Raw genomic sequence first — 24,361 nt, forward strand, 5'->3', positions numbered from 1 at the left:
GTGATTATCAGTGCTGTCCCATTGGACTTTGCAACCCATAGACAGCCCTCATCATTGGTTAGGCGAGAAATCTCCAGTTTGAAGTTTGAACTGTTATAATGCTTTTTGCTTGACTGGGTTGGGGATAAGACGGTAGGAGCTGTTTGACTGTGGAACAGGAGGTTGTGGACTCTTCTTCCTTGGAGGGTTTAAAGCAGAGGTTGGATGGCCACCTGTCATGGATGCTTTAGCTGAGATCCTACAGGGGGTTGAAGTAGATGACCCTTGAGGTCCCTCCTAGCTCTACAATTCTCTGATTCTATGGACATATATAGGTGTTTGTAGAAAGCTCTACGTGAATGGAATGTAGCCTGCTGTACAAAGGTTCCCTACCTCTGATACTTTTATTATTGAAAAGATTTCTATATTGTCCTTCAGCAGAGCTTTGGAGTGATTTGAGATAGGAATGTAGCAGACCACTGGCTGCCTTGATTGCTTTCTGCGCTCTGCTCCCAGCTCGCCAAGAGATAACAGCATCTCTCATTTGCTGCCATCCTTAAGTTCGTGAATATTTTTGTGAAGATTCTTTCAACTTTTTAGAAAAATGGTTTTCGCAAAAGATTTTGTGAATATAGCAGAAAGAAAGAAGAGAAAATCAAACTAGTGATAATTTAAAAGAAATATTGCCAGCCAGCTGACATTAGCACAAAAAGAATATTTTATCAGTTCTGATTTAAACATGGTAGGCAGTTCAGGTAGGTATCTAAACAAAACTGGGGGTTATAAGCCATGCAGTGGAACCTCGGGTTATGTCCTCCTTACAAACACTTCGGGTTACGAGCTCCACTAACCCAGAAGTAGATGCTCCTGTAGCAAACTTTGTTAGTATTTCACATCTCCGATGCTGCAGTTGAGATTGGTGTAGATCACATGCCTGTCTGGGGAGTGTGGGAGCGGAAGACAGTCTTATCTCTTCCACTGTAGGTACTATTGTACTGTACTTTTGCTTTTACTTGTTCTTGTTTCCTCTCGGAGCTGGAGAGAGCGAGCACCATGATTCCTTTGTCTGTACAAAGTATGTAAATAAATATAGTGGTACCTCGGGTCACAGACGCTTCAGGATACAGACTGTGCTAACCCAGAAATAGTACCTCGGGTTAAGAACTTTGCTTCAGGATGAGAACAGAAATCACGCTGTGGCAGCAGGAGGCCCCATTATCTAAAGTAGTATCTCAGGTTAAGAACAGTTTCAGGTTAAGAATGGACCTCCAGAACAAATTAAGTTCTTAACCCAAGGTACCACTGTGCGTAGATTAGCTCTACGATGTCTCACGCTTCTTGCTGTGTCATGCTAGAAGATTAGTGTGCATATATCATTTGATATATGTCACTGAAGCTCACTGGAGAAGAAGGGAAATGCCTTTTCGAGAGCTGCGCATACTGGACGGAGCTTGGAGTTCAGGACTGCAGGGGCATCCCCAGGGCGTTTCCCAACAAACTTTGCCCTGGGATACGAGTGGAAGTCGCATACCCATGGCAAGCCGGCAGCAGGAAACCCCATTAGCAAAAGCGCACCTCAGGTTATGAATGGTTTCGGGTTAAGAATGGACCTCTGGAACGAATTAAGTTCATAACCGGAGGTACCACTGTATGATCATATACAGAAAAGGGAGTGAGATCTTCAAACCACTGGGCAAAAGATGGCAGGTGTGTCCTCCCAACCTTGCAGTCTCTTAGCCAACATAAGGATTCATAGAACTCACATTCATTGGCTATCCATTAGTCCCCACACAACAGGAATCAGACATTCTTTCATCTTCATGGGTATGTTTATTGTTATTTGCTGTCTACCACTTTTCATGGCCTTTTAGGAATTCTTATTTATTCGTTGATGAAAGACTGGCTTTGCTGTATATTTTACCACTCATTCCTTTTCTATAACTTGCTGGCTAGTGCAGCCGTTCAGCTTGCAGACTGGCAAGCTTCAAGAGGGAGTGAAAATATTTAGGCAGCAATTGCAAAAGTCACTGGGGGGACATAGCACATTCTCTGCAAATGAACTCCAACTGGAGTTGAAAGAGTAATCTGACTTCTCCGCTCTCCCCAATGCCCGTGAGACTTCACCTGTCACCTGTCAACATGCATGGAGCCACGGGTGAATTAATCACTGTCACTCTTCTAACAGGAGTTTAAGAAGCTGGCTAGCCAAGGGCATTTCTTGACAACAACCCAGTGGCTAGGGACTTAGCATAGGAAGGGGGACAGTAGGAGGAAAGTGATTATGGCCAGCATCTCCACTGCCTTCTTCGGAGTAATGAGAACAGCTGGTGTCGTTGTAAGCAAAATAGTCTTTAGACGCTGGGTTTGCAAACTTGGCCACAGTGGGTCCATCTGTTAACCAAAGATGAAACTCTTTCCTGGTGCAACTGAATAAAGCCTAGAGAGCTCATCTGGCAGTATCCAATCACGTTTCTTCATTATTCAAAGACAAAGCAAAGCCAGTTTATTTGCTTATTTATCAGAATCTTTTATATCCCAACTTTTCACTTATCCAAGTATGGCTCCAGGGGTGGTTTGTCCCCTTTTCGCCACTTGAGGCAAGATGGGGAGTGCCACCCTGCTCTGTCGGACCACTGACAGCACCACTGGCATCGGGACGGGTTTCTGGTGAGATCTCACCGAAGTCTCACGAGATCTGTCACTCTCCATGAAAACAAGTGAGATTTCAGCCAGATCCTGTAAGATGTCACCAGAAATTGGCATTAATGCAGTTGCTGCACTCTGCCAGTGATGAATGCAGGGGGGAGAGGGCCTGTAGGGACACCACCTCAGGGGCTGAGGCAGCTTCTTCACTCTCTTTCATGGGTGGACAGGCTACTGGGGATGGAAAAAATGGGGGTCTCTGGCTCCTTTCCTTGTCAGGACGCATTCTGAAAGGGCTTAGAAGAAAGGGCATCTTGCCCACCTCACTCCCTGACAACAAATTGCCTAACACATTGAAAGCCAGGACTGTGTACACACTATACCTTTTGAGCACATTCAAAGCACATTTCCCCCCTCTGGACATTGTTGTTTTCTAAAGGTTGCTAGGAGTTGTAACTCTGTGAGGGACAAATTACAGTGCCCAGAATTCTTTGAGGGAAAGAATGTGCTCTGAATGTGCTTTGGAGATACTGTATCTGTGTACACAGCCCATCAGCTTAAACACATGCTCATTTAACTATAGCAGGGGTGGCAATCTCCCAAGAGACTGAGATCTACTCTGGCAGTGATCTACCCCCTTTTTGTGGGGGGTTCGGGTCAAAGTTGTTGAGTTTTTTCAGGGAGGAGGTAAAATGTTGAGCTTTTTTTAGGGGAGCCACAGTTGTTCAGCTTCTTTGGGGGGAGCCAATGATCTACCAGTAATCTACTGCAGACGTGCTGTGATCTACCGGTAGATCACAATCTACCTGTTGGACTTGCCTGAACTATAGTATATGAATGTACAGAAACCTCATTCCCAAATGGCTCAGAAGTGCTACTGCAGGACCCACACAGGAAACTCCCTGCCACAGAAAGAAAGCAGTGCGGTTTTAATATCACCAAAATCCCACTGGGGCTCATTTCCCCCAGGTTTTCTGCGAAGGATAACTTTTATCTCTCGTGTACAGCTTGACATTTTTCTTGCCAACGAATTCCACAGAGAGAAAGAATCTGAAGTGATAGCAATAGGGATGGCAGCTTGCTTTGGGAATGACCATTAATGTCATCTTTTCCAGAACTATAAAGGTGGAGGTATATGACTGGGACCGAGATGGCAGGTAAGTGGCATTTATAACTCCTTTGTTTAAAAAGGTGGTGTCAGAGTTGCTTCCAGATCCTAGCTCACAGAGGATCACGCTAGCCAGCGATCATTAAATAAAAGTCTTTATTGAGTTACAGTTTCCATTCTCAAGCTGCTGCGTGCAACCCTACGTCTAATGGTTAGATCGGCGAAGCTCCATCTGAGTCTCCGCCCCTTGTACACCAACTTAATATCCTAGCCTTGCTCCACCTTTTCCGCCTGACTGTTCTTCTCTGGGTCCCTCTGCCCCCCGGGGTCTCTTCCTTCCGGGATTCCTCTGACGCTGATGCTGACCCCCCTGACTCTTCTCCCTCCTTTCGGCGGGCTTTAGGACCTGGCTCCCTTTCCGGGCTGCCTACTGCGCCACCTTCCTGTGCATTTGAACTTGGCGCGCGCGCCCAACCTTCCACCTTCCGTCTGACCGTTTCTTCGCTCCCCGATGGAGGTGTGGCCACTCCTGACTCGTGCCCTCCCCCCTGTTGTGAGCTGCCAGCGCTTGATCCCTGGCGCCCTTCCTCTTCCCTGCTCTCTGGCGGTGACGCTGGTCCTGATTTCCAACTGCTCCCCTCTGAGTCCCCTCTGGCTCTATCTTCCTGGGGTGTCCCCCTAGGCTCCCCCCTTGCCCTGGCCACTGGTGCTCCTTTCTGTGAATCTTCTGATTCACTGGAAAGACTCGGAGATCTCGGGTCGTCGTCATCACTCATCTTTTCTTCTGCCTCCTCTCCCTCGCTCTCTGTTTCCTCCCTTGCCCTTGCCTCTGCTCCTGAACCCCTGACATCCATCCCCCCCTCGAAGCCCCCTCTTCCCCCCTCCCCTCCTTCCGGTGCGGGATCTGGGTGCTGCCGTGTCAGGGGGACGAATGTCGGATACAGTTCGCTTCCCGTGGCGGGCCGCCATCCGAAGTCTTCCGGTTCTTCCTCCCTGCTCTCGTTGACGACGGTCACCTCCGCTTCCATCTCTGTGCCGCCGTGCTCGAAACCCGGGTCGTCCCCGAAAACGTCCATGTCCGTCTCTCCCTCGTTGCCTTCTGGAGACGTTGCTCGTCCTGGACCCTCCAGCCACCTTCTGCGGAACTGCTCCTCTGGTCGATCATCCCACCAATACGAGGGTTCTGAAGCAGATCCCGAGGGTGACCCCTCCGGGGAACGGGCGTCTCGTGTCGGTTCCTCGTCCGAGTCGAACCCCCGGAACGTGCTGGCTGAAAGCGTGGGCGTGAAAAGCCAGTCGTCGAAAAAGTCTGCTGGCATTGGCCTATGTGGGAAGAGGGCATGAAACTCTTCTTTGAGCAGAGGTTCGTCTAAAGCGTAGCCCGGCACCCAGCTGTTGGCACTGGCCGGGGTGCCCTCCTTGGCGAGAAGGTATTCTACCCCCTCTTCCCCCCATCTGGAGTCCAAAATCTCCGTGACTTCGTTGAAGCGCTCCTCCTGTGCCACTCCCCCTTGCCCGGTTCTCTCTCGGAGCGGACCCGGTGCCGTTCCTGGTTCCTGAAACCTGTGAGGTGCCTTGTAGGGAGTGAGCACCGATCTGTGGAACACCGGATGCATTCTGGAACCCTCCGGAAGAGCCAGCCTGAAAGCCACCGGGTTGACCTGTTCTTCGACTTGGTAGGGCCCCAGTTGTTTATGCCCTAGTTTCTTCTTCGCCAACGACCTGGCCGGCACTGCGTGGGCTGCTAACCAGACCCAGTCTCCCACATGGATCTCTTCGCCAACCCTTCTGTGTTTGTCCGCTTGTACCTTGTATGCGTGTTTAGCCAGCTCCAGGTGCCGCCGCAGCTGATCGTGGACCTCCTGCAACTCCGACGCGAACGCATCTGCTGTCTGCGGCTCCCCCTCCCCCATTCTTTCCAGTCCCGGGAAGGTTCTGGGGTGCCTCCCGTTGTTGGCGAAGAACGGCGTGACCCCCGTGGACACGTGCTTCGTGTTGTTGTAGGCGAACTCGGCGAGAGGCAGGTAATCCACCCACGTCGCAGGCTGTTGATTCGCATAACATCTCAGGTACTGCTGCATGATGGCATTGACCCGCTCCGCTTGCCCGTTGGTCTGCGGGTGTCTAGCCGACGCCAGGTTGATCTTGACGTTCAGGAAGCCCATCAGCCTCTGCCAGAAGTTCGAGATGAACTGTCGCCCTCGGTCGGACAGAATAGACCGCGGCAGACCGTGAACCTTGAACACGTGGTCTATGAACAGTTTGGCGGTTTGTTCCGCCGTGGCCACCTTCGCACACGGAATGAAATGTGCCATCTTGGAGAACAAGTCCACCACCACCAGCACAGCCGTCTTGCCCCTCGAGCTGGGCAGATCCGTGACAAAGTCCAGGGCCACTCTCTCCCATGGTTCGAACGGAGTTTGCAGCGGTTCCAGCAGTCCGGCCGGCGGTCTGTGCACTGGTTTGGCCCTCTGGCAGGTGTCACACCTCGCCACGTAGTCCGCGACTTCCCCTCTCATTCCGGGCCACCAGAAGTCTCTGGCTACTAATTCCACCGTCTTCTCCTTGCCAAAGTGCCCGGCAGTGGGCGCGTCGTGCAGCTGCTGCAGTACCTTGGCGCGAAGTTCGTCTCCCGGCACGTAGATGGCCCCTTTACGGATGAGCAAACCATCTCGCAGCTGGAACTCGTCGGTCGCTGCCGTGCCCCTGTGCACCTCTGCCATCTTTGCTTGCGCGAAGGAGTCATCCTGCAACGCTCGTCGCACCGCATCCAGGTCAACTGTTGCCGCCGCGCACGCCCACACTGTCGGTGCGAAGATGTGCATGGCGGCCGCTGGCGTTGCCTCCTCCAGATACTGTGGCTTACGGGAGAGAGCATCCGCCATGATGTTGGTGTCCCCCGGGACATACTCTATTCGGAAGTCGAAATTCGCAAAGAACTCAGCCCAACGTATCTGCCTCTGGTTCAGGAACTGTGCCGTGCGCCAGTGCTCTAGATTCTTGTGGTCCGTGCAGACCTGCACCGTGTGCTTGGCGCCGATCAGGAAGTGCCTCCACGCTTTGAACGCTGCATGAATGGCCAGCAACTCCCTGTCCCAGATGGTGTAGTTCTGTTCGGACTTGCTGAGCTTCCTTGAGTAAAACGCTCCCGGCCTCCAAACCCCCTGCGGGTCTTTCTGCAGCAGGACTGCTCCCACGGCTCCTCCGACGCGAAGAGACGCTTGAGTGCCTGAAAGGACTGCTCCGCCTGCTCTGTCCAGATGAACTTCTTTTTCTTGGAGCTGAGCGTGTCCGTGATGGCCGCTGTCTGCATCGCAAAGCCTTTGATAAACTTGCGATAGAAGTTCGCGAAGCCGACAAACCGTTGGACCTCCTTCCGGTTGCGTGGGCTTTTCCAATCCAACACTGCTCGGACCTTGGCGCTGTCCATGGCGAGCCCTTTATCAGACAACTTGTAGCCCAGGAAATCCACCTCCGTCACGTCGAATTGGCACTTCTCCAGCTTGGCGTAAAGCCTATGTTGCTGTAGCCTGCTCAGCACTTCCTTGACGTGTCTGTCATGCTCCTGCTGCGATTCCGAAAAGATCAGGATGTCATCCAAGAAACAGACGCACGTCTTGTAGAGGAGCCCCGCCAACACGTGATGCATGAAAGCTTGAAAAACGTGGGAGCCATTTTGCAATCCAAAAGGCATAACTCTATATTCGTAGGTGCCCAGGGGCGTGAACATGGCTGTCTTCCACTCATCTCCTTCCCGCATGCGAATGAGGTTGTATGCCCCTCGCAGGTCCAACTTGGTGAACACTCTGCCCTTCCGTACCTTTGCGAGGAGGTCGTCGATTCGGGGCATGGGGAAGTCCGATGGCTTGGTCACACTGTTCAAGATGCGATAGTCCACTACAAGTCTTTTTTGGGGCGTGTCCCGCTTCTTAACAAAGAATACCGGACTGCCCCCCGCTGCCTTGGACTCTCGGATGAAACCGCGCTCCAAATTATGATCTATGAACTCCTTGAGTTCCTGCAGTTCGTCCTCAGACATGGAATACAGCTTCCCTTTGGGCAGCGCCGCCCCCGGCAGCAGGTCAATTTTGCAGTCATATGGTCTGTGGGGGGGTAGCCTGTCTGCCTCCTTCTCGCAGAAAACCTCCAAAAATTCTGCGTACTTGTGGGGAACCGCTTGCAGCGTGCCTAGCTGCCGCTGTGACTCCTCTTCCTCTCCTTCCTGCCTGGGCACGATGCAGTGTTCAGCGCAAAAGGAAGAGCCGAAGGTCAGCTGCCTCTGGTACCAAGCCAGCGTCGGGCTGTGCTTGTCCAGCCAACTCATGCCCAATACAATGGGAGTGTCCGATAGTTGAGTGACATTGAAGCTGATGATTTCCCTGTGATTCCCAAGTCGCATCACCATTGGTGGCGTCTGCTTCACCACTTGCCCCCCTAGCAGCTCCCTGCCATCCACCGTGACAACCTGCAGGGGCAGCGTGGCAGGCAGCAACTGTATAGCGTGCCGGTCGACAAAGTCCTGCCCTATAAAGTCCGCATTGCTTCCGGAGTCAATGGTGATTGGCACGTCCATGGTGATTCCATTGGGCAGCTGGAGCGACGCGGTGAGCCTCACTACTGGTTTGGGCGGGAGGGGGTCCATGGGCTGTAAAATCTCTGGGGACTGCTTCACTGACACGTCTGGCTGGGCCCCAGTGCCTCTTCCTCCAACCAGACTCCGTCGTTTCCCTGCTGTGGTTGTCCTTGCTGCGTTGCTGCAGTTACCTTTGCTGAGGCTGCAGTGTGCTTGTGGAGCCTCTGGGGACACTCTTTCGCCATATGCTGTGGATCATCGCAGATGTAACACTTCCTGTTCCCTCTAGGAGGCTTCGCTTTCACTGCTGCCGGTGCTAGGGCTCTGGCTGCTGACTGAGCCCTTGCACCTCCAACCTCCATAGGTTCCGCTCCTCCTCCTGGCGGAGGCGTGGATTGCGCACGCGCTGCTTCTCTGGGAAGGAAGGAGGAGCCCCTGGCTGGTTCGCGCCCTCCACGCCCTTCGCCACTGCTCCACGGACGTTCTTCCAGCCGCACCCCCACCGCCAGCGCCCTCTGAACGATCTCCTGCGTGGTCCGGGGTCTCTCCCCCCTCGCAATTTCATCTTTAACCGAGCCGTGCAATCCCTCCCAAAACAGGTCTCTTACAGGAGCCGAATCTCTGTCCCATTCCAGAGCACTGACCAAAGCGAAAAAGCGGGCATGGTACTGCCTTACGCTGGCCCTCCCTTGCTTCAGTCCATGTATCTGCTGCCGAGCAAGATCCACGTCAATGCTTGATAAAAAGCACCCATCCATCGCTTTAATAAAGGCATCCGCATTTTGGAGCGCCGGATCCTTATCTCTCCACAAATTGCGCAGCCATGCTTTAGCATCTCCATGCAAATGGGACATGATGAATCCCACCTTCTCTTGCTCATCTCTAAAGTCTTTGTTCAGCAGTTGCAGTGCACACATTACATCTGCTCTAAAGTTGGGGTACTGTTGCAAATTCCCATCGAAGTGAGAGACCAGACCGCCTGTTCGTCTCCCCAACCCAATCCCCTCCGGTTTGGGTGTCAGTTGCCCTTGCTTCGTAAGCACTTCCAACCTGACCTGGAGATCCCTGTAGGCGGCAGCTGCGTCCTCCTCCCTCTTCCTGGATGCAAGAGCCTCGGCATTCAGTCGCGACACTGCTTCTCTGAGTTCCGCTATCTGCTGTTCGGCCGTCATGTTGTCTGCCGTTCGTGAGCTCGCTAGTAGGCACCCGCTTTCTCTCCTCTCCGCGAGGCTGTAGATGCCCACAATTTATGAGATGGAGCTTACTGTCAGAGTTGCTTCCAGATCCTAGCTCACAGAGGATCACGCTAGCCAGCGATCATTAAATAAAAGTCTTTATTGAGTTACAGTTTCCATTCTCAAGCTGCTGCGTGCAACCCTACGTCTAATGGTTAGATCGGCGAAGCTCCATCTGAGTCTCCGCCCCTTGTACACCAACTTAATATCCTAGCCTTGCTCCACCTTTTCCGCCTGACTGTTCTTCTCTGGGTCCCTCTGCCCCCCGGGGTCTCTTCCTTCCGGGATTCCTCTGACGCTGATGCTGACCCCCCTGACTCTTCTCCCTCCTTTCGGCGGGCTTTAGGACCTGGCTCCCTTTCCGGGCTGCCTACTGCGCCACCTTCCTGTGCATTTGAACTTGGCGCGCGCGCCCAACCTTCCACCTTCCGTCTGACCGTTTCTTCGCTCCCCGATGGAGGTGTGGCCACTCCTGACTCGTGCCCTCCCCCCTGTTGTGAGCTGCCAGCGCTCGATCCCTGGCGCCCTTCCTCTTCCCTGCTCTCTGGCGGTGACGCTGGTCCTGATTTCCAACTGCTCCCCTCTGAGTCCCCTCTGGCTCTATCTTCCTGGGGTGTCCCCCTAGGCTCCCCCCTTGCCCTGGCCACTGGTGCTCCTTTCTGTGAATCTTCTGATTCACTGGAAAGACTCGGAGATCTCGGGTCGTCGTCATCACTCATCTTTTCTTCTGCCTCCTCTCCCTCGCTCTCTGTTTCCTCCCTTGCCCTTGCCTCTGCTCCTGAACCCCTGACAGGTGGGGTGTGTTTTTTTACTCTTTCTGGCTAGGAGGAGCTGGACTGAAACCAAAGTTAGATAGAAGAAATTTAGCAGTGTTGTGTATTGCAGGTCTGTGAAATGCTTTGAGGTTCTTTGAGGATCCCCAGGAAACAAAACAATTTATGCAAAATACGACCCCTCTCCCATTAATCAACACATTTAGTAAAAAGGAATTTAGCTTATGCAGTTGGCTGCATTGTACTGGCAGAGTACATTCTTCCCCCTATCATGTAAACAACAACATTTTTTATCCCAGGGCCACATGTGTAAGATTCACATTGGGAAAATGAAAGGTGGGTGTGGCAGGGATGAGAAGGGGATCTTGTCACTTATTTGCTGGGATCATCATTATTATTCAGTTAAAAAAAGAGGCCTGTCAAGTAGAGGAGGTGATGGAATGGGCGAACCTTTGTTCTATAGTGTTGTTCATAGCAATTTCTTTCCCACTTAACAGCCACGACTTCATTGGGGAGTTTACGACCAGCTACCGTGAATTGGCACGAGGACAAAGCCAATTTAATGTCTATGAGGTGAGTGACTTCTTCAGCTGTCCCCAAAATATCAGCGCAGAAGCCTTCTTGGCACTGACTCCAGAGAGCTTCTTGAGAAAAGGGGCCTCTTCCAGGCACTCAGAGCTTATTGGGGCACAACCTACTATGCTGTTCTCCTAAGTAAGTCCCATTGAGATTAATGGAAGCTGTGCAAAAGCAGCTCCCATTCACTTCACTTGGGCCTTCTCAGTTGAACTCCCCAAAGGATTGTGTCCTTTAACTTTATTAGTGCTACAGGCTCAGTAGCAATTTTCTGCCCCCAGTATTGTGTGTGTTAACTTGAGATTGGTGGTGTGTTTGTGTTAACTATAACTGTGTTCATGAATTTCAACACGCTATTGTACTTAAGCCTTTCTACTGAACTTGGCACTTAATGAAGGGTTTAGACCAGCATTCACCCAACCGGTGCCATGCTGTCAGGGCTGATGTGAGTTGTATGCCAAAACATCTGGATGGCATCAGGTTGGCGAAGGCCAATTTAGATGCTATTGTGAATGATTCCGTGACCCTAGAGATCATATAACAGATAGCGGGCTGTATTTGGCATATCTTAAGGTAGTACCTGTAGCCATGGCAACTGAGATGCTCACATCCCATCCTACTACTATTGTATCAATAAAACGATAGCTTTGAATGAGTCCCTCTATCTGGATAGCCATTGAGACAGGAGAAAAACTCTGTTTGGGATGGAGTTTGAAGGATGAAGGTCAGAGCTGATGAGGTGTCTGCAGGCCATACATCTTCATGGGGCCCAGAACCAGAACAAGATCCGGGTTCTAAATTTCATTTGTGAAAAGTATCTAACCCTTTTGGAACAAAAGTTATGAAAGAAAATGTGCAGACACCATTTGAAACAATTGCTTTGTGAGATATGAGACTGTTCCCACCTTAGTGTGTTTAGCAAAAAAGTGGCCAGGTAACTCATTAGGTAATAATTGCTAGGTAGAAATTTGGAGTCATACAAGCCCAAGGGAAGACCCAAAATTGCTCAGGGAAGTTCCTTCTTCAGACAATAGAGAAAGGACTTCCTGGTTCATTTTGAAATGACTAAGTGCTTATTTTGAAGCTGTTTTCCCATCTTCTCTGGTAAAGAAGAGATTGTTGCAATAAGAAAATAATAGAGAAATCCAGAATTTGAGTATAGTTGCAAATGGGCAACAGCATGTCCACCCCAAAGCAAAGGGAAGCAGCAAAGACAAGAGCTTATTGCTCTTCCTAACCAAGGATTAATTTCATGCAAACTATTTTGTTTTTTGAGTATGTAAGCATGAAATCAATCACATATCTATATTGCAAGAGGGGTGGGTATTGTGGCAGAGAAAGTGTGGGTTACATCACCCCTGCAAAGTAGCCCAGTGTTGCTATAGTAATATTACAGGGGGCAGAGTGTGAGAGAGTAGTAGTACTGCAATGTAGTCCACTATCTAGCCTTCTGGTATGTGCGTTTTTAGGGAAATGTGCTTGGCACAGTGGTGATTAGCTGCTTTCTTACCCATGATGGTGGGATACTTTGGGATGGGTTGTTGCTGCTGGTATAAAACTAAAATGGGTATATTCATGACAGAGACTCATATGCTTTTTGCTCAAGAAAACAAAAAGGGTTGGTTGACCTGTGCTGATAACATTGCTGTAGTTATTCTGAGGTATAAATAATAAATAACCGCAACACATGCTCTTAGAATACAAAGCTTTATTTTTAACAATTTTTATATTGAATTTATCCAAGCGTGGGCATCTGGTTGCTGTAAACCTTAAATATCTTTACACACACATTGCCATCTGAAATACCTTTCCTGGTCTTGCTCTGAATATTGTATTGTCAGCCTAAGATCATTTGATGAAAGACCTATACCAGTAACATAACTGGTTTGCAACTCACAACGCTTGTTTGCATGGTTTAGGAATGGCATTGAAGGGAGAGCAGGGTTCTTGTGTCATTAGCAGCTGTGTGGCAGGCAGAAATCCAACAAATTAAGCTTTTTCTAGTGTGGAAATACATTTACAGGAAAAGCTTCACATGTTAGAATTTTGTTTGTCAGACTTATTTGCATGTGTCACAAAGTGTTGCAAATACTTGTGTTCTCTTTTGCAAGTGGGACAGAGGACCCAATCCACACACAGTGTACATATTGCAGATATTAATATTGCACAGCTTGAAGCAATAAGTTGAATAAAAACTGACTCCTCTTGGAATAAATATTGTCCAGAGCCAAAATATAGTTTCAAACCTTTACTAACACAACTTTTTTCAGACTGATTTAAAGTAATAAATGATATATCCAAATAGATGCATAATATCATCTTGTCCAAGCACAGGTTCAGCTTCTTACAAATATTGAATACTATTTACAATCAGAGCTGACAAACAGACCTCTTTCTCTCCCACAGAGTCCATTCGCCTGGAGGCTGTTTTCTCTCCAGAAGAGACTCATTTGCACACCTTTGTCTTCTGTGACTTGAGAGAAAAGACAACTCACACACCCAAAATAGGGATTTGCAACTGAATAACCTCCCATGTGATCTTAAGTTAAACACCATGTGAGTCAGCCAGCAGAGATACATCAACAGTTAATTATCAACCTGTTTAGGTACCCAGAGAGCTCTTCTTAGCTTTGGTGGAATTTTCCATTCCCCTTTAGCAATACACATTCAGACTCATTTTCCATTTCAATGTACAATTAAGCAATTATACTTAACAGTACTGGACCCAGAAAATCTGATTAAGATGTATGCACTGAATGACTGGGTCTCAGGCTACTAAGAATTAATACATCACTGGTTTTTAGTAGCCTATTATACAAGTTAAACAAATTAAATGTGATCATTTGTTGACTAATGTCCATGGAAGGTAGAGTTTTGGGGAAAGATAGCTGTGCAAGGAATTTTTTTAGGTATGTTGATCTCTACTGTACACACAGAAAAAGGTCAGTTTTGCACACCTGAATTCACCCTTTCTTTCTTTCTTTCTTTCTTTCTATATCAGCTCTAAAAAAAAATTAGAAAGGGAGCAGGTACTACATTGCTGTAGCAGGTTGAATTTCAACAGAGAAAATTGTTGCTATTCATAGAGACTGTGAGATCACCCCCTTAAGGGAAGCAGGGGAGGGGTCTCTTCTTTTAAGTGACTTACAACTGCTACTTCGCTAAATAAAATGACCCAATGGGGTTGGAATTGGTAGGCAAATATTTCCCCTCCCCCCATTTTTCTGCAATGTTGATTTTGTGTTTGCATCATATAAACAAAAATTCTGCAAGCAACTTGTACTTCTGTAGGGTATGGCAAAAGGGGGAATATGTTACAGTGCTGCTCATTGCAACCTCTCAAATGAGAGTCGTGTCTGAAGACTAGGAGATAAGCTTTAATTTCTTCAGCACAATAGATTCAAGTATATAGTTAATACTTCAAGTTAATACCAAATAAATAGAAAAAAGATTCAAGAAATTATTTCCAACATTACTCTTATATCAGAGGGCACACATGCAAAGAATAGGAAAAGGAGGAGCATCTTGCCAACTCTTTCACAAAGATTTTGAGTTTTGCTGGATGCATTGTGAAATAATCTTTTTAAAGCCTTTCTCCCCCCCCCCACCCCTTCTTTTTTTGGCTGAGATTATTTTTAACTGAACATTTGTATGCAGCCTCTTGCTTTCCTTTATTCCTCTGCAGTTACAGATTTCCGTTATGGAATGCACATTATTTAATGGAGCTTGGAAACAGAAGTTTGGGTATAGATTGCTCAGGTTGTTATTATTATATAACATCCTTTATATAAAGACGTTTCCATTAAAAAAAACCAATATACTCTAAATGGCACTATTAGGAATGTGCCCTTTTACTTGCAAACAGTAAAAATGAGTCTGTTTTATTTCTGACACCATCAATCGTCAGTACAGTAAATAACTTACTGCACCGGCCTTCTAGAGAAATAACCTATACTATAGTGATCGTGTTATGTTCCCTCTCTTCCTTTTCCTTTCTTTTTTGAGCAATTATCCCTGCCTATAACTATGTGCAAAAAGGCCTGCCTCTGAAAATTTGGTTTTCCCCTTTTACCAGTGGTGGGTGGAACAGGAAATGTAAATTTTTCCTTTGGACAGCAGGCTCATTTCTACACACACCCCCTCCATGCTCCATCCAGGTAAACAGGGGGTATTATCAGAATTCAAGGTCACTTTCCGGCCAGGTGAAAAAACTTGAGGAGGATGCAAAGCAGGGTTGGTGAGGTGTGTGGCTCATGAAAGTTTGTGACCTTGAGAGGATCCTGAGGACCAGATAGAAAAGCCTGGAGGGCTATATTTAGTGTATGGCCCTGAAGTTCCCTCCCCTTGCCCTATTGGATCAGCAAAAAGCTCACAGGATCTCACCTTGTGCTGGGTGAATGCCAATAGGCTACATCATCACCAATGATATTATTACTAAACTTTGTGTAAACTTTGTGTAAACCACAGTTTTATATAAAATATCACAAAGTGGTATACAGACAAAAAAAACCACAGTATCGCAATAGAAATGTCAGACACATCAGTGAGATGTTGTTGGCCAAGAATCTCAGATTTGAAAGGCCTGTCTGAAAAAATACAGTTGTTAGAGTAATCTATTTTTTTAAAAAAATAGTTTTTATTTGATTTTACAAATATAAAATTATAACAATCCAAATGCATATACATATATAGAGATTGAATCTCACGACTTCACCCCACCCCCTCCATGGGTTCTGTTATCAACATTTAAAGGTAAAGGTAAAGGAGCCCTGACAGTTAAGTCTGGTCGTGAACGACTCTAGGGTTGTGGCGCTCATCTCGCTTTACTGGCCGAGGAAGCCGATGTTTGTCCGCAGACAGTTTTTCCAGGTCATGTGGCCAGCATGACTAAGCCACTTCTGGCGAAACCAGAGCAGTGCATGGAAACGTCGTTTACCTTCCCGCTGGGTACTTTGCACTTTGCACTACTTGCACTTTGACGTGCTTTCAAACTGCTAGGTTGGCAGGAGCTGGGACCGAGCAATGGGAGCTCACCCCATCGCGGGGATTCGAACTGCTGATCTTCCGATCGGCAAGCCCTAGGCTCAGTGGTTTAGACCACAGCACCACCCGCGTCCCTTATCAACATTTACAACTGCCTATTATTCCATACTCTATATTTTATGTCAATCCAAATTATCCATGGTATCTGTTACATTACAAGTGAGATTAAAACCCTGCTGATGTTTCCATCTGCTTGCAATGGTCTCCTAGATACATTATAATTTTTTCCCATTCTTTTTTAAAGTTTTTGTCCTCTTGGTTCCTGAATTTTCCAGTCAGCTTTTCCATTTCAGCATAGTCCATCAGCTTAGCTTGCCATTCCTCTCTGGTAGGGACTTTGTCTTCCTTCCGTCCGAGTTGTTACAGTCATCTAAAAACGAGCAGAGATGACTTGTGCTGAACCTCTCTTGGCAAGAAGTTCTGCCACACAAAAAAGTTGGCCCCTGGTAAAACCCAGCCGAAGCTCAGGGGCAGGTGGGAGCATTTAAAGTACCCCATCATGAGACCTCAGCAACTGAGGAATGGGGCTAAACCTGACTCTGCTCAAGTGCCAAGAGCAGGAGATATTAATGCTGCTGTGTCACAAAATCTTGGTGCCCCTGCTGTAGTGCAGAGGTATCACTCTGGTGGGGTAGGAAGGTAGCAATGCCTGCAGTATCTTGGCAACCCTGCACCAGTTAATAAGACCAGGGCTGAGGGTGGGGGGGGGAATGGATTGAGCCCCAATGGCTGTGCCCCATTTGTCAGGCATAGGACTGCACTTCACCAGCAAATGAAACTGTGTGCACTATCACAATTTTAATTGAATCGTGGTGCTTGCTCACTGTGGACAACTGACTGTGCAATCTCTGCATGCATACTTGGAAGTATGTTTCTTTTAGTTCAGCTGGGCTCATAGGATTGCAGCTTTGGCCTCAAAGAAACTCACTTCCGTCAAGCTATATCTTCATGCCAAATATCTCTATTAGGGAAAGGCAACTGCAAGAATCCCTTGGATATCTGTAGCGCCAATTCAGCTGGAGGCACTTGGCAGTAACTCTTGTGAATCCACTATGGGTTTTCCTTTTAGCTTTGATTTATTGGATAATTTAAGCGCTTTTGTCAGCTGACATCTAAAGTACCTGAGGTAACCTTATCTGTTCCTATTGCCTCTGTCTCCAGATAGCGAGGAGCAGGAGTGGGAGTGCCTCTTTTATCATGTGTGTTAGGAAGCAAAAGTGCGGATCAGCTTGATAGATTCTCTCATTCTGGCTCAAAGCAATTCTTAAATGTGATGTGGATGTTTTATAGCTCAGTGCTAGAACATCTGCTTTGCATGCAGAAAGTCCCAGGATCAGTCCCCGGTGGGAGAGACTCCCTGCCTGAATCCTGGAGAGCAGCTGCCACTCAGTGTAGACAGATTGTGAGCTGGATGGACCAAAGCTATGCTCCTATATTCAATGTCAAGTGTCCCCTGTTCTGTAGGTAGGGTTGATTAGCTGGTGGGCATTGTATTTTTTCTTCTCCTCTCTTTGTGCTTTTAAAATAGTTTTAAGTTCTTTTTTAATTCAGTGCTGTTTTAAATACCGTAACTTATTTAGTTGTATATTTTTTTAAAAAAAATGTATATAAACGATTGGTGTGAGGTTGTTGTTTTTTAGCTGTATCTGTTTTTAATTCGTGTTGTGAGCCACCTTGGGTCCTGCACTGGTATAAATAACGTCTCCAGCTTATTAGTTTGTTCTTGTATTTCTGCCTGGCATATTAAATACTAATTTTCCTACTTTCTAATAACATTTATCTTCCAAATTTCCCCAACTTTCCAAATCAGAGAGTTACTATTTTCTGTTTGTTCTTAGGAGCTGCAAATCTGCAAGTAAGGGGTTTTGGAGTTCAAATACTACATCAATGCCATTCAGGTGATACCACTCAATGCCCCAACTGTATTATTATTTTTAAAGAAACTATGTAGTGCATTCTGTTATTGCTGTCACTTGCAGTATATACAATTTGCCTCGTGTAGCTGGCAGAATAAACAAGTGACCGTGATTAGAGTGAGTTAGAGTGATTAGAGAGAGCTGCAGTTATTAGTTTAAACAAACAAAAAAACAAACAAATTTGAAGGAATGGTTTCACTTTAATTGAAGTGGAATTTACAGTGATGATGGCATGATAAGGGGCTTATATGAACAACAGGCTGCCCTAAGTCTGCTTTCCCCTTCACTCCCATTACAGGAGAAATTTATTGTGGTTGGCTGCCAAATAAAAATTTTAAAAATTGCCCTGGCAAGCATAACCAGAAATACTGTTTACTGTGTGTATGATATAGTTACAACAAGAGAAACAACAATGGCATGCATACTGTTCATGCAGTTTTGGGGGATTAGAACATTTTAGTTCTTTAGAAATGCTCCCCTCCCTTCCCTTCTCCAAGGACTCTTTTACTTTTTCTGTTAAAGTGTGTACATTCCACCTCTCCAACACATATTTCATGTTTATTTTCAAGAAGCAAATTCCCCTGCGTTGTTGCTCCTCTCACCCCCAAAGCAAATGTTGTGGGACACTGCAATGACATATGCTCCAACTTTTTCTGTCCTAAATCTGGGACACACCTGCCTGTTAAAGCAGCTGTGCAAAATAGGAAATTTAATTGAAAGGATTATATCCTGAAGAGTGGGATATAAATAATTGTAATTTTAAAAAGACATACAGACGACTTATATCATGGTTGTAATATAATCATGATATGATATCCCCTTGTATCATCAGAGGCACTCACACTTGGCACCAAGAAAGCTCATCTGGGTCGTATAGATTTATTTGCAAAGCTCATAATACATGCTTCTGTTCTGAATCCTATGTTGCATTGCAGGGGGCTGGACTTAATGACCATCAGGGTCCCTTCCAACTCTATGATTCTAACTTACGAAATTCTTTATCACAAAAGCAGCTTTAAAAAAAAAAAAAAAAAAAATCAGGCAAATTTGAAGAGAATAGGTCTAGTATCAGTAGCTATAGCCATAGCAGTTAAATCAAGCCTCACATTCTGCTTGTGAGCTTCAATGGGGCATCTTGCCAGCCACTGATGGAAATAATATGGTGGACTAGATAGACCTTGATTTCATCCACCAAGGTAATAGTTAAACCAGGCTTCCCCCAACCCCATATGTTTTGGACTCCAATTCCCATCAGCCCTAGTTAACATGGCCAGTGGTCATGGATAATGGGAACTGTAGTCCAGCAACATCCAGAGGGCATCGGGTTGGGGGTGGCTGATTGATGCTCATAAGCTGAAGGCCAATGCAACAGGCCAAATCTAAATAAAGATCTGATTTGTTTTGGCAATTGTTTAAAAGATGTGACCGAATTGTGCAACAGCTTGGGAACTAATTGAGGAAGGATAGCTGAGGGGATGTTATAAATAACAATAAGCAAATAAATCAAATAAACACGGTCTTTCTCTCTTAGATGGTTTGTGTTTTCGTAGCTCATGTTCCTGTCACTCTTTCGGCAACAGGAGCTCAGTTCTCCACATCGCGCCCCCTTGCTATGTTCTGACACATTGTTGTGAAGAGAGCTCTTCCGCTTCCCTTCTAGTTACCCTGAGTGTGTCTCTAATGCTGGGCTGGTTTCTGTGATGGGTGAGAGTGCCTATCAGTTTTGTCACTCAGGTGAGCACGATTCCAGTGGGGAAGGAGAGAATTCTGATGTGTGCCACCTTTGGAATAAGTTCTTTATTTTATTTTACTTCGTAGCCTTTTTGTTTCTGAGTTGCACTTGGCGTCAGTGAGAGTGATGATCTGAACCTCTCTCTTCAAATGGAGAATTTGGCCCCATGAGCAGATGGCAGAGTCCATGTGGAACTGAAAACAAACCACGCCAGTGACACACTCACACACTCATCCCTTAGCTTCGATGTCTGGGTTTCCTCCCTCCCGTTATCTAACATTTTTTGCACTCCGTAGTGTTAAGTGTTCAGCGGCTCCACTTTAATGTTATCCATTGTGACAGTTCTAGGCCGGTTTTCTAAAATGATTGACCTGACTGAGACACAACTGGATCCCCTCACAGAGCTTTTCTTTTCCCCTCAGCAGGAAAAGATGGGGGAACATGAGGAGGGAGAGAAGCTCAGGCAGAATCTGTGTAAATCATTAATGCCTTTTGTTCTGGATGGATTCTTGAGATCTTATAAGAATACAGTCACACATACAGTCAGGGTGGAGGGAATAAGAAGGGAGAGAGATGCATTTCAAAATGAGAGCTTTCCAGCGACTGAGGTAAAAATCATTTTACTGCCTGGGAAAGGGAACCTATCCATTTATCGTAATGAGGATCGGAAAAGAAGAGCCTTTTGAGATGCTGGCAAAAGGGAACTGAAATAGCACAATCTGAAGTGCTGCATTGGGAACAAAGCAAAGCGAGAGTAAGGCTTCTGTCAAAGCACTGGAAGGACCAGTGACAGCTCTTTCCTGAGGGCAAATGGGGTGCTGCCCCACCAAACTCAGTCTGCTCTCATCTCTCCCCCCACAGGTCTGTCTTCTTACTTTCAATCAATCCAAGGGGTTACGCTGCCTGCCAGATTCCTCCTTTGTTTCAGGCTGTGTACATGCTGTACCTTTAAAGCACATTCGAAGCACGTTCTTTCCCTCAAAGCATGCTGTAGTTTGTTAAGGGTTGCTGGGAATTATAACTCTGTGAGGGGCAAACTACAGTCCCCAGAATTCTTTGAGGTCCAGCTCCTAGCGCCTTCTGGCAGTTCCCTCATTGCGAGAAGTGAGGTTACAAGGAACCAGGCAGAGGGCCTTCTCGGTAGTGGCGCCTGCCCTGTGGAACGCCCTCCTACCAGATGTCAAGCAAATAAACAACTATCCTATTTTTAGAAGACATCTGAAGGCAGCCCTGTTTAGGGAAGTTTTTAATGTTTGAAGTTTTATTCTGTTTTTAAGGTTCTGTTGAAAGCTGCCCAGAGTGGCTGGGGAAACCCAGCCAGATGGACAGGGTAGAAATAATATATTATTATTATTATTATTATTATTATTATTATTATTATTATCATCATTATTATTGGGAAATGTACTTTGAGTCTGCTTTAGAGGTCTAGTATTTACATAACTTCATTGCCACCCTTGCAGAAATCAGTAGAGAGGATGGAGATAAAATTAGATGGCTGTATCACTGTCTGTGGTTATGTGCCTACTGTTTGTCTCCCTGCCTTCTGCCTTACCAGTTCCAATGGGCAGAGCCAGCACAAAATGCAGGGAGTGTTCCTTCTCTCCCCCCGCACCTTTCACCAACACAGGCCCTCCAAGTGTCCCTGTTTTCCAGGGACGTCCTTGACTTAGAGAAGCCATCCTGGTTTCTGATTTGACCCCGGAATGTACTGCTTTTCCTTAGGATGTCTTTATTTTTACCAGAGAAATGCTGGAGGGTATGCCAACAATGAAAGGACAAGCTGATATATATAACAGACTCATTCTAATACTTGACCCATTCACCAATAAAAAAGAAAAGGAATCAGCCTCGTTCCGGCCAGCCGCACCTCAGAGGAGCCACCTTTGACGTTGGTATTGCTCAGGCATCAGTCATAATCCATCTCTGGAGATGCCTAGGATTGTCTACGTGCAAAACAGATTCTCTGCCACTGAGCTATAACCCTTCCCACTGACATAAGGCATGGCAATTTAAAAGCTTGATACAGAATCAGCCCCTCCACTTTTTTCACATTAATTTTAAGTTGTGATTATCATGTACATCACTTCTTTAAAAAAATAAAGTAACAGAAGCAAATTCTGAGCACAGCAGCTCCTGCCAGACGTTTGTCCCACTTTCATCACTGCCAAGAGGTGGCTGGTGCTGTGTGATGAAGGCTTCAGGGCCTAATTATGAAGTGGAGACATTAGATAGATAGATAGATAGATAGATAGATAGATAGATATAGATATAGATATAGATATAGATATAGATATAGATATAGATATAGATATAGATATAGATATAGATATGCAGTTCAGAGAAGTTATGGAAAGGAGGGATGCTGCTGCTGTTTATTGGAGATGCAGATAGGGTTGGGAGACAATGATGGTTTATTGTCTACGGTCCTGTGGGAACCAAGCCTAGATGAAAAGCAAGACCTTTGAATTTAGGAAGAGAGGAAACTGTCTGAGTCAGACCCATTGTCTACACAATGGACAATGCAACTTTCCAGGGTGTCAGACAAAGGACAGCCCTGTGGCCTTGTAGCCTTATTAGACTTTACCGATTGGTGGGGTCTGCGTTGCTCCCAGACGGGAGGAAGGAAGTCAAATGACACCGAGGTTTGGTTCAGAGAAAGAGTTTATTCTGCTCTCCAGGTAGCAGAAGACACTGCGTGAATCGGTTCACCGCAAACACAAAAGCAAGAGAAATTGCATACCGTATATATATCCTCCAGGCACCCTCTCCCCCCTTCCCCAGGAATCCACCACATCAGCTTATACACGTAAGTTGACATCCATGACCATAAACAGATGTTCCTGTTCTGGTACTCTTGACCATAAAAGGTTGTTCCTGTTCCTATATTCTTATCTTGGACCAAGAAGGTCACCAACTCTAAGAGCACTCCTGGCGCCGTTCCCAGGTCTCTTGTCAGATCTGACAAGGTCTGTGTGTCAGTGTGGTCAGGATGTAAGATAAGACCCAGACGTGCCATCCCTGCTCCACTCGGAACTGGCAAGGCCATCCATTGCCATCACGGACTGATAAAGGAGAGGGCTTTGAGCACTTGTTTATACAGCTGGGTTTCTGTTTATACATTGGCTCAAGAGCTCAAGTTAATGCATTTTAGAAATGCTCCCTTGGAGAAGGAAAAATGGGGATTTCAGACTGACTGCACAGAAACCCATTCCTTCAGCCTTACTAGAGATTCTGGGAACTGAACCTTTGGCATTCAAAGCATGAGCTCGGGCATTGCACTGTGGCCCTTCCCAATTCTGATAACGCAGAATGGCTTGTTTAGAACTTGGCCATTGGGATCTGAGCTCAATGCAGAAATAGTGCTTTATTTTGCCTATGAAACATCAGGCCATGAGATTGTTGAAGCATGAGGGCTCTATTTTTATAGAAGATGAATCTGTACACATGCTGTGGTTGTTTACAGTATGATTATATACAGAATGTTTGCTTTGCATTTTCAATGCTTTCTCGCTACAGTTAAACGACTCCCTGCTTCATGTTTGAATTTGCATCAATTATATCTCAGGGGATGTCTCAGATCTGGTACAGAAAGAAACATCCAGATCATTTGGCTTCTTGGTCTTCCTTCAAAGCATCCTACACTATAACAATTCTGAGGGCTCAGTGATCCACAGCATCAGCAGACTGGTGTATAGAATGGGGTATAAGGACAGCTGCTCCGTTGCAGTACAGTGGTACCTTGGGTTACATAATCTTCAGGTTACATACGCTTCAGGTTACACACTCCACTAAGCCAAAAATAGTGCTTCAGGTTAAGAACTTTGCTTCAGGTTAAGAACAGAAATTGGGCTGCGGCGGCACGGTGGCAGCAGGAGGCCCCATTAGCTAAAGTGGTGCTTCAGGTTAAGAACAGTTTCAGGTTAAGTACGGACCTCCGGAACAAATTAAGTACTTAACCCGAGGTACCACTGTACAACAATGTGCAACACTGAAACGGGGGCTGTGTGTACCTTGTGCTAAAAATAAAATAAAATTCTGTACCATGACAATCTAAACCCTTTACCAGGAAAATCTGAATTCTGCAGCCTACATAAACCTGCCTCTCACCTATTTTGTGTAATTGCCTTGTTTACTATTTTGCAGAAATTATTCTGGTTCTCTTAGTCATGAGCTGGTGAAGCTTAGGGTTGTGGGTTTGAGCCTCAATTTGGGCGAAATTTGCATTGCAGGGGGTTGGATTAAATGACCCTTGGGGTCCCTCCCCACTCTACAATTCTATGAAGACAAGCACATGGCTATACCCATCCCTACGCATTGGCAATTTTATCCAACAGCACTGCTGGCTCTTGAGATTTCAACAGACATTGCCTCTATGCTTTCAAGTATATTGTCAATGCCATAATAAGGAATATAACCCTTCTTTTAAAAAAGGGGGGGAAAGAATGAAGATCAAGCTGCTCAGGACACTGAATTCTGTGTTTGAAACCACATTCTTTACTGCAGCATAGATGCAGCCCTATCAGTAGAGCAGCCAAAGGTGCAAACCATCAGCATAGCAACATGTGTCAAGATTACTGTGCTGGCAGCAGACTGTAGCAGTAGCTGCAGTGACTGGGGGCAACCCAGTCAGATGGGTGGGGTACACATAATAAATGGTGGTGGTGGTGGTATGCAAGGCTTGGTGAGCTACTGACCTGGTGGGCTTTATCAGGTCCTGCTCATGGTGTAAAGCCAGCACATGGCACAGAAACAGGCCTGCAGAGCCTAGCAGTTGTGGGAT

The 24,361-nt window shown here is 46.6% G+C and overlaps 1 protein-coding gene across 1 annotated transcript in view; it reads left to right on the forward strand.

Annotated features, from left to right (window-relative positions):
- The window catches only part of LOC308479723 (copine-5), a 97,865-nt gene that overhangs the window by 46,235 nt on the left and 27,269 nt on the right, over positions 1–24,361 (forward strand). Inside the window, exons 8-9 of the mRNA XM_081010544.1 lie at positions 3,738–3,779; positions 10,809–10,884. Coding sequence (XP_080866670.1) covers positions 3,738–3,779; positions 10,809–10,884 — 118 coding nt within the window. The remainder of the gene's footprint in view (positions 1–3,737; positions 3,780–10,808; positions 10,885–24,361) is intronic.

Source organism: Podarcis pityusensis, assembly GCF_964106645.2.
Source record: "Podarcis pityusensis genome assembly, chromosome: 6".
Classification (NCBI taxonomy): domain Eukaryota; kingdom Metazoa; phylum Chordata; class Lepidosauria; order Squamata; family Lacertidae; genus Podarcis; species Podarcis pityusensis.